The sequence below is a fragment of the Protopterus annectens genome, chromosome 4.part0 (assembly GCF_019279795.1).
Source record: "Protopterus annectens isolate FY-2018-M chromosome 4.part0, PAN1.0, whole genome shotgun sequence".
NCBI classification, from domain to species: Eukaryota; Metazoa; Chordata; order Ceratodontiformes; family Protopteridae; genus Protopterus; species Protopterus annectens.
In genome coordinates, this window is record NC_056733.1 from 840,765,176 (window position 1) to 840,776,779 (window position 11,604).

Below are 11,604 nucleotides of genomic sequence, written 5' to 3' on the forward strand. Positions count from 1 at the left end.
TCTCAAACAAACTGATAAGGTATGCGAGAGGTGTATTTACACAATGTCACTGGATGCAAAGCTCTCACAAAAAAGGACGCCTAATGTTGATCAAGTTGACAGTAATTTACATGCTGCACCCATCACACACAGCATTAACCAAACACAGAGACCAACATATGCTGAGTCATTTAAATATAACTTTCCTAAACCTCAAAGATCTCCTACTCAAAGCACACATAGCAAATGCTCTCAGCAGCCTAAAACACACTCTTTCAAAACAACACCCACATCAACACATACAGACACATCTCATGGAGCATCTACATTTAACCCATAAGGCAAGCCACCACATGACCCAACATTCTGGTCATTGGAGACTCCATTGTGAGACACACTGATGACCCTGTCAACAGAATGAGTAAGGAGAATGTCACTGTCAGTTGCTTATCAGAGGCCAGGATCTGCCATATTACACATGTACTCTGGTCATTGGACCGCAAGTAGCAGTATGACTCAGTCATAGTCCATGTGGATGTAAATGACCTGATACATACCTCCCTGGACTATTCAAAGAGAGACATCACGGAGCTCTCAGAATATGTTTCCTAGACTGGTATGTGACTAGTATTGGGCAGCATTTTACTTTCTAAGGATGGTGCCATAATATGAACAAAAGATGACTGACTTTAATAATTGGCTTAATTTATGGTGTCATTCTAAGGGAGTGCAATATTTGTCAGCATGGAAGGAGATGGTCAACAGCCCACATTGATTTTTAAGGGATAGTTTGCACCTCCTCCCTCTATGTTTTTAAATTTTAACTAAAACACTGCTCTTCCCATAGTGCCTTTTTGGTAATGCCAACCTGACAGTCCTTCTGACATAACAAATCAAAGGCAAGAAAATCTAAAGTTGTTACTGCTCAATGCTAGAAGACATAGTTTAAAGCTGTGGGAAGCACCCCAGCAATACAAGGCTACATACCTTCCACACCTTTAGATCAACTACTACACAGGCAGGAACTAATGGTGGAGGTGTCTCGATTTACATCAAAGATAAATATACCTCAAGGCCAGTTAGACTGCATGATGCACTTGAACTTTTCTGCGTTCAAATCACCATAAGCAAACTCCTATGCTACTTCCTTGCAAATTGTAAGTCTCCCTCTATTACTCAGGAAACACACAACATGTATTTAAGCTTACTGGAAACACTCAACATCCAACTCAAGACTATATTCATGGATGACTTTAATACCTCATTATAAATTGGGAATCATATACTACACCAAACATGCAGGCACAGGCATATTCCTGGATTTTGTAAACACAAATTCACTGGACCAGACTGAAGTAAAAATAAAACAACCATCATCTCTCTGTACAAAGGCAGGCCATCTACAAACCCTGGAAACTACAGACCTGTAAGTCAAACCAGTCTCATATGCAAAGGCATGGAAAGAATTATCATGAAAATTATCAATAATGACATAGGAAGCCTGCAGACACTGGACATAACCCAGTTTGGTTTCGGCAAGGGCAAGGCATACCTACTCAACCTGGCAGACTTCTTAGAGAAGGTCACCAAAACAATGGGTGAGGGCAAAAGGGTTCACACTGCCTACCTTGACCTGGCCAAGACATTTGACACAACACCCCAATTGGTCATTGTTAACGAATTCAAGATGTTAGGTATAAACCCTTATGTCACCTGGTGGATAGCCAGTTGGCTCACAGACAGCACTCAGGAAGTTAGAACTGGGGAGTCCACCTCTACAAAGAGGCCAGTCACATGTCATTTCATTGCAAATTAGGAGCAGTCATAGAATCCCCCACCATCAATATTCTCCAAGAAGACATGACACAGACAAATAACTGGTGTCAGAGTAATGGACTAAAACTAAATGCCAAGAAATGCATAATAGTATAATTCAGGAAGTCAGCCATTCCTTGTAACTACCATGTTGACAACACACCTGTAAGAGACAGCCCAGTACTCAGAGGCTTGGGGACACACATAGACAGTAATCTCACTTTTGACCATTATGTGTATGCAGCAGTCAGGAAATCATTCTGTGTTGTGCAACTCATAAACAAAGGTATGACATGTATGTCCAAGGATGTCATTGTTCCATTGTATTCAGCACTCATCAATCCAGTCTAACCAGGAACATCCACCTTGAATGTCCACAGAGGTTCCTCACCAAAAGAATACAGAGCAAAACTAACATGTCCTATGCACCCTGCCTCAAAGCTCTATTCTTGTATTCTGTCTCATATGGACTGTTGAGGGATGTTTGGATGGAGAAGCAGAAGTTCCCCCTGGTTTGGCATCTGTGTCTCTAATGGGCACAGACAGCCTGTAAGTATTTCATCTCCCAGACCCCTGCTTGTAAATGTGTCATCTCCCAAGCCCCTGCTTTATACTGCCAGGTGTAGCAGAACTTCTAAGTGATTTGGATTTATCTCAAGGCTTAAAAAGGCCCAATGGTCATTAGCCTAGTACATACCTATGAATCTAAGAACCTATGAGATGGCTGAAAGATCCACCTTCATGAAGGTGTACAAGCCATGTTTATGTAGCTCACACAAATATTTGAGAACCAAAGGTGCTGCTTCCTTTTTAAGACCCCTGTGATGGGCAAGGCACCAATTAGAAAATCTCTTCTGTTTGCCAGTGTAAGAAATTGTCATGATTATACATCCATGATCCCAACTCACCTTTATTTGTTTAATGAAATGAGAAATGGTTTGAAAGTTTATAACTGTGCCGTTAGTTCAACATTATTACTTTGCTTTCAAATTAGCATTTTTTCAATCATCTCCATTTATTATTAAATTAGCTATAGTGAAGGCCCAACATATTTATGCATTTGTTTGTTTGATTATTTGTTTATTTGCTTATTAACCAAGTAATCACACTAGGCAGTAGCGACTATTTTCAGGGGTGACCCAGGAGTGTTCCTACTACAAGCACTCGAAGACCACCATCTCTAAGCAGGGACACAGGCTTCTTGTAGCTTGGTTAGGCTGCTGCTCACTCTTGAACTCAACTCTAAGTCTGGGCAAGCAGCTGGGATAGATTATGGCAGTGACTGGGAGGAGATTTAGAGTTATGGAAAGGGGAGGAGTTTTAGGGTTAGTAAATGGGAAGGGAATTTTATGTTTAGGGAGTGAGAAGAGAGTTTTTAGGGTTTGAAGACAGGAAGAGCATGTTACATTTAGGGAGGAGGGAAGTTTGACAGTTAAGGAGCGACTGGGAATTTATGTTTAGGAAGGGAGGTACATTTTTAGGGTAAGGGAGTGAAGACCCATGTTAGTAACAGGGTGGGAGTTTTGAGGTTAGAGTTAGGGCTCTGGTAGGGTTATGCAGTTTTACAGGGTCTGGTGCTGGGAGGACTGCATAGTTACATAAGATCAGGCTAATGGGAGCTTAAGCACTAGTGGGAGTTTGAACAATAGTGGGAGTCTGAAGTAGGCTCTAGCTTGTAAGCACTTGTAGTAGACCCCCTGGGATAGCTGACACTCTGAGAACACAGTCTGGTTAAGTGATTTTCTGAGAGTTATACAGCAGGCAGTTTGGAGACTGAAGGAATGGATGCAGTACTAGTAGATAGCAGTCATTACTAGTTGCTAGCCTTACTCCTTTAGAAAGACTGCAAGAGAACATGCCAAGAGCCCTCACCAATCTAAAAATTAAACATGGAACAGTAGACGCACCCTAAAAATGCACACTTCCAAAGTAGTGAGCTGAGCACTCTTTTTCCATGCCAAATGATTATAGGTACATCTATCACTTCAAAATGTCAAATGTCATTATAATGGGACACAAACAACAAAACTGAGAATTCTGAAAATATTAACTGCCAAAATGTAAAAACCTTTAATGGAATGGGCCATATTCTAATCAAAGTTAGAAGTGTATGCAAGCACTTAGTTCAGATCGATGACATTAACCTATACATAAGATAGCAACATATAAAACTTCAGTAGGGATAGAATTACTAAGGCAGTATTCAAAAACCTGACTGGCAGCTTAGTTCTGATCTTCTCCAGACTGTTTTACCTCTCATAACTGATTAGTAATTGCATGTTCAGGACCTGTCGTGTCCTACATGACCGAGTGCTGGCTGCTGTACTTTGCCAAGTTACAATCCCTCTAGTTACTTTCACTTCTAGTTTCCTTCATACCTGCCTATTTAAGGTACTTAGCCATGAATTTAAAGTTTTCCACACACTGTCTGCCTATAAATGAAGTGCTTATTTACAGAAAAGAGCTATCCGCTGAACTCTTATGTTTATATAGTGGGTCTATATTACCATATCGAATAGTAAGAATGTTGAATGCTCATATGAGCGAAAACGCACAAGAATTAACTTGTTTTTTTGGGGTCGCGGTACAGTGAGGATTGGAATATTTGCCCTTTCCTCACTGTAGTGCGATCTCGGACCTTACACAGCCCCCCACAATAGCAAGTTCGTTCTCATGCGTTTTCGCTCATATGAGTGTTCAACATTCTTACTATTCAATATGGTAATATAGACCCGATATAGTTATGGTACCCAGCTCTGGAGCTACAGCTATCCTCACATTTCCTAACTGAACCTCATTATATTATCTATCCAAAGAGGCAGATCTGCAGAACTATCTGTATGTGGTTTGTTTGTTGATTTATTTATTTAAATGTTTTAACTGGAGTAGAGCACTGATCCCAGTGGACAATTTTCAGATGCAGCCTGCAGACAGGTATTACAAGGTAAGTAAAGGATACAAAGATTATAATTATATAAAAATAACAGTGTAATTTTGCATGCATTCCAACACTATACATGCAGTCTTGCATTTTTTAAAGGATAAAACATGTATATTATTTTCAATATGTGTACCTAGTTATACTACCTAGCCATGGAACTAGAGCTGTCTACAGAATTCCTACATGTAGCTAGTTATGCTGCATAACCATGGTGACACAGGACTCTACATGTGCCTTGTTATGTTAACTAAAAGTGGCTATGCAGCTGTCCACATAGCTCTTACGTGTACCTAGTTATATAACCTAGCTGTGGAGACATGTGTTCACAGAATTTCTACCAAAAAAAACTCCTGACTGTGCTTAGCCATGGAGGCAAAGCTGTCCACTGAACTTCTACCTGTACCTAGTTATGGTACTTAGCTGTGAAGATGGAGCTATCAACGGAGCTGCAATAAATTGTTACCTAACAATGGAGACACAATTATTTACAGAACTCCCATATAACTACTTGTACCTTGTTATGGCAGCTGTCAGTGGCGATGGAATTATCCAATCAGCTGTCACCTTTACCTAATTAAGACACTTAGCAGTGCAGATGGAGTGAACCACAAAACTCCTATCTATGCCATGTTAGATTACCTATCTGTAGAGACAGTTTTCTGTACCTAGTTATGGCTCATTTCAGTGGATATGGAACTATCCACATAACTCCTACAACTGACCAGTTATGGCATCCAGCCTTGGAGATTGAGATATCCACAGAACCCCTACCTGTAGCTCATTGTGATACCTAATCACGAAGATGCAGTTAACTGTACAACTTTTACCTGTGCCACACTAAGTTACCTAAATGTAAAGACAGCTAACCAGGGAACTCCTGCCTGTACCTAGTTATGTATCTGGCATGGAGATATCCACAGACCTCCTACTGTATCTAGTTTACTTATCTGTGAAGATAGCATTATCCATAGAACTTCATCTACTTTGTTATAGCACCTAACCCTGGAGAAGGAGCTATAACAGAACCCCTGCTTGTGCTTAGATATGGTACATAACCATGGAGACAAATTTATCCACACAATTTATCCACCCTAGTTATGTTACTTTGACATAGTAACAGATTTATCCAGAACGCTCCTATCTGTACCTAATAATATGATATTTGGGCACAAAGACCGATATCCACAGAACACCTCCTGTACTATAGTGATGTAGACAGAGTTAGCTACAAAACCCAGACTGTAGTTAGGAAAGATGTATCATCAAAGAAAGACAGATGTTCACAGAATTCCTGCTTTTACCTAGTTTAATATTGAGTCATATAGGATTGCCATTAGAGTTAACGCTGATGGTTAGGATGAATAAGAAATAGATTGTATGGCAATCTTCTTTGCACAGAACTGAACAATAAGTAATATAAAAATTAGGAGTGACTCACTTTTGCAACACATATTTTGTTCAGGGGCTGAAATAAAAGCAGCTTCAAAACTCTGAAATGAGGACTAAGGAGCATGATTTGTTTTGGCATGTGCAGTTAGTTGTATTATTCTGACGGATAAATCGCTGAAAGGCAGATAATCAGGAACACATGACCAAATTAAATTAAGTAAGCATCAGAAATTAGAACTGCAGAGCACTATCACAGATGGAGAAGAATGATCCTGTATATAGAGAGAGTTAGGATGGCACTGCCCCCTCTCTCCATGATAGCGCATTCTCAGAATTTGAATATTTCGATAGCAAGGGAGTAAAGGGGGATGCATTTCCTCCATGACAGGTGCAGGGGAAAAGGCTTACTGTGAATTGCTGTTCGTCTAGTTGAAAGCACAGCAGTTGAGGTGCTGGTCTCTTGACAAGCTGGATTTCAACGGGTTCAGTGAATGAGAATGTCAGAGTGTTCACAACTGGGATTCAGTGAGCTACAATTTAATGAGCTGACTGTGGGAATTATGAACTAGACCTGTTTTTTTTATTCTGTGATGGATACAGTGAATATTGAATTGCATTATGTTTTGAGTCAGGTCTCTCATGCTGAAGTGCAGTGTGTTCCTTCTCGGTTAAAGTAGCTGTTTTTTTTTAATTTTCATTTAAACCAGTCAGTTCACTATAGCAGCAGTGATTGTTTTATTTTACCCCCTGCAGTTACGAAAAATGCAAGAGATGCTGCAGAAGATGCAACAGCAGATGCAGGAACAATGAGAATGGTGATGCCTCAAGAGAAAGCAACAAGAATTATTACCTGCTACTTGGACAAGATGTTTGGGGGAGGAAGAGTTGATAGGGGTAATGCTACTGCTCAGCTGTATAAAGACTGTTATCTTGGGCTTATCAACTCTATGGGCCTGTTCTCTGTAAAACTGCAAAGTTACTCCTCCGTGGGGGCAGAAGGGCAGTCAGACCATGATGTACATGGATACAAGTTTACCCATTCCACCAAAAAAAAAAAAAAAAAAACAGAAAAAAAGAAAAAAAAAAAGAAAACAGAAAAAAATGGGGGAATGTGTTTTTGTAAAAGAATGAAGTATTAAGCACTTTTCCATGTTTTAAGGTTGTAGTTAATGGTTGTTGAAAGTACTCACTTGTGGTATGTTCATCACAGTTTGTATTTAATATGCACTCAGAAAATTTTGTTTATTTGCATGTTGACACTCCTGCACAGTGAAAGTTCTGCTACCTGACATTCACTCACACACAGCCTTTTTAAAGTTCTGTTTATAATTTTTTTGTTATAATGGGTTTTGCTTTTTAAGTCTCTCTGAAGGTTGATTTACGTGGTGACCACTGGTGTAACCTTCAAAGTTTGCCATTGACTTCAGACATTTCCGAGTAATCATTATCTGCTGTGAATGTCATTCACTGGCATGTTATAAGAACTGATAATTGCACTGGAGAGACTTGATTGGGACCAATAAAATGTTAAATACTATGCTTTTTTGAAACTGTTATAAGATCCATATCTCACAGAGATACCTCAGCAAAGTATATTACATGACATATATGGAAAGCTTGGGAACTCAGTATGTTACAGTGAGAGCACACTTTTATTAAGCCCCACAGGCTTTATTAAATCAGACCCATGTGTATGCAGGTAAACTATTCAAAATGCTTATAGAGTTGAATGATATACTGGGAGAAGGATGCATAATGCTGCCTTTTATACTGTTATCCAGAACAAACTGTAGATTAAGCTGGAGGTAGACTGTTTTTAATAAATAGGTAATTTTAGAACAGTACAATTATAGTACTCTTGTCAGAGTGTGATGTTTGAACATTTAACATTCAGCACAACAGTCATATAGATCCTACATACAATTTTTATTTGAAGAGCAACACATCTTGAAACTGGAGCACTCTTTACTACAACCTCTGTGGTTCACATTTACTGGATAAACAGTATCCTGCTGTCAGATAAGAACCCAAGACCTACTGACAAACATAGGTAGTTACTACCGGCTAAGCTAAGACATACCAAACTATGTCAAGTTTATGCTGGATTAACATTCTGCATTACTCGTCCTAAACCGTTAATTACGTTGCCTGATTGGAGCCTTGCATCTCAGCAGTGGCTACGTGCTTAGGTGTTGCCAAAGTTCCTGAAAATGAGACGCTAAAAGCATTTATACTATAGCAATCTATACTGATCTGGAAAAACAGTATATGAGGATTTGGAGGACATCAGAGAATTGTAGGCATGCTGATTCTGTCTTCTTGTAATATCCGTAGTTTTAAGAAAGTGACAGAAATTAATTTATTTATATGGCACTGGGATAGAGCTGTATTATAGAAGAGTGGTGCATCTGTCACAGGACTATTCTGTGTTGGCTAGGAGACTGTATTGCTACAGGAATATTCTAAATGCAGTCTTGACACTGACAGATCATGTTGTGTACTTTTTCATGAGAGCCTACTAGACTGACCAATGAATTTTATAAGGAATTGTGCTATATCATAACAGTTTGCCTTAATAAAATATGTGCCTGGTTAGTGGCCCATTCAGTTCACACACTGATTTCTGCTTTCTGACCATCTCCTTGATTATTTAAAGTGAAATAGTCAGGTGTACTGAGTTCAGCAAGCTCTGTTTTATAGAACAATAACAAGTATATAAAGTATTGCATAATTCAAAACATGCACAAAAAACTGTTACGGTATTGCTGTAAATAAATGTTTTAATGTACCATGAAAGGCACTTTTGTGTTTCTATTACTTCTCAGTTTAAAATATTGACTGCGACCATCTACTTTTATTATTTATGGGTTTTATTCGCTATGTAAGAGGGTACCAGGCATTTTAACACTTTAGCTTTGTGATGTGTTACAACTTATTAATATGGAAAATTACAGTAATTTGCGATTGTTTTATTTCCCTCTGCCTCTGTTTGGGATGTGAATCTTTGTTGACATTGTGATAGTAGATCGATGCACATACATATATCTTGGCATCTACATATGTGCGCGCGCGTGTGTGTGTGTGTGTGTGTGTGTGTGTGTGTGTGTGTGAAAGTGCTACTACTGCATTCTTCAACTTAAAATTAAATCAAATTCAATCATATATAAATTGGTTTCCCGGTACTTTCACAATGAAGCTATGATGCCGTAATGGTTTAGGGACCATAGACACAACGATGTTAAAGTCTGACAGTTTGCATCTACTGAAGTCAGAAAATCATTCTATAACCCATCTAATTTGAAACAGCATTTGTATTCTCACCAGGGAGATCACTGCACTACTTTATATATCCATGATCTGATCCATTTTGAATACAGTTCTGCATTTGTAATCTTCCAACAAACCGCCTGAAAGAATCTGAAAATGTACAATGATTCCTTACTAGACAAATCATAAGGTAGCAACCTTTCTACTATTTAGAAAGGCTTCAGGAACTGTCATTATATTCTGTTTCTATGTGTTACTAAGAGGTAATTTGAGACCGGCCAGTAAAATAATGTGTGAGGCAGTTCTGCTTTAATATACGTGGAGTGGAGCATTGAGAGAGCAAACAACAAATTGGGGAACATATTACTAAAATAAATATCAACAGTAACAAATGTGTGACTGGCAGATTCTTTACAGCATGCATTTTAAGACTGATTATGTATTTGTCCCAGAGACTTCCCATGCTTTGGAACAAGATTCCAGTCTACATTAGGCAGAGCTCCTCACTAACAATCTTCAAGAGAAACCTTGACGAGTGGATGGGAAACAGAAAGTTTACCCCGGGGATCACTTCAGTGGCTCTGCTGGACAGAGGCACAGGGAACTAATCTAAGGGATCGGCAAAAGCCAACACATTCTGGCTAGGCTTATAAATGCCTTCGGGCAGATAGTCTAGTACCTACCTATGAACCTATTTATTTATTTGTTTGTCTGTTTGTTTATTTGACTGTTAACTTGTTAAATTAACTAGTCCAAATGCCATTTTTGGCCACAGTCAGGACCAAGGGACAGTAGCAACTTTTCAAAATAACATTTACAAAACAGACAACCTGAGTTACATTTCAAATCAACATCTCCATTCAGGTTAAATTAAAATCAACATTTACAGTTGAATAACCACATATCTGCTTTTACCTGAATATTTACTCAAATCACTGCATTCTCACCCTACACATTTCAATAATAATATAGTTGTGCTTTTACATGAATGTTATTTACACAAATCTTGGGATCATATACAAAGATGTTAGCACCAATGATTTATGTGTATACTGGTTATATAACTGTATCCATTACTATGGGTGTTAGGCTGTAGAGTGCTGAATATATCATGATTTTTAATAAGATAGCTTAGATGCCCAGTTCCATAGATGTAAACTGAGTCCCTGTAACAAATACAATTACATTTGTTAGTTAGGTATGCTTTCAAGAGCCTTTGGACAAACGTTAAGTTCCCTGTTTTTTTTATTTTGCTGGTGGAATATTCTATGCTGCAGGAATAGTTTTGAAGAAGGTTCTTTCTGTTATTGTCATGGTATATGAAGGTTGCAGAGTCTCTGACTAGCGTTTTTTTTAAAAGTGAGCACTAGCTTTCATTTAAAAGTTTGTAGGTTAGAGTCCTTAGTAAAAGTATACTCTTGCCTCAAAATGTAAACATTTTTTATATGGTATCATAGGGGTTTTCCCTCTTGTATCCTAAGTAAATGAATATTGGTATCTTGTTCTCATCTGTTTGAAGGGTAGCAATATTTTGTTTGGAAGTTAGACATATTGGAAGCAGACCACTCAACACATGCAATGAGGGCATTTTTAACGATAAATGCTGAAGCTTCAGTGGTAAACGGGTGGCAGATGATAGAGAATACTGTTTGTTACTTTAGAATTTTGTCAACCTGTTGTTCTGTAAGTCTGACAAACAATAAGTTGTTATCTAACATAATCCATAGGTATCTTTGTAGTTTAGTTGAGGGTATGGATATTTTTTTTTGATCTTTCAGGTTCAGAGTTCTTAAATTGTGGCAGCAGAATTTACGTGTTATTTATTAGAGTATTAGAAGTCAGCCAGTTCCATATCTGGGCAAAATCCTCCTGTAACTATTTATTTAATGTACCAGCAGTTGTATCATCTGAATATAGTGTACAGATGGTACTTTGCAGATAATAACGGAGACCATTGATAAATAGAAAGCGGTGTCACAAAACCTGAGTCCTGTAGTACCCATTTTGTTGTAGACCATATCTCTGAGATAGTATTGTTGAGGCATACTACAAAAGTCATGCTTTCAAGGTAGTTTTAAAACCACTGAACTACATGTTAAGGAAATCTAGTTTTGGCCAGCTTTTGAAGTAGTAGCTAGTGATCCACCGTTTCAAAGCTACGTTTAAGATCCAGGAAAATGATCCCTGTGAGCATGCCTTTTTCCATTGTGCTA

The 11,604-nt window shown here is 38.5% G+C and overlaps 1 protein-coding gene across 1 annotated transcript in view; it reads left to right on the forward strand.

Annotated features, from left to right (window-relative positions):
• LOC122800352 (septin-5-like) overlaps positions 1 to 8,920 on the forward strand; it is a 153,272-nt gene extending 144,352 nt beyond the window's left edge. Inside the window, exon 6 of the mRNA XM_044069801.1 lies at positions 6,878 to 8,920. Within this exon, the coding sequence (XP_043925736.1) occupies positions 6,878 to 6,934 (57 nt within the window). The 3' untranslated portion in view covers positions 6,935 to 8,920. The remainder of the gene's footprint in view (positions 1 to 6,877) is intronic.
• The last annotated feature ends 2,684 nt before the right edge of the window (positions 8,921 to 11,604 follow it).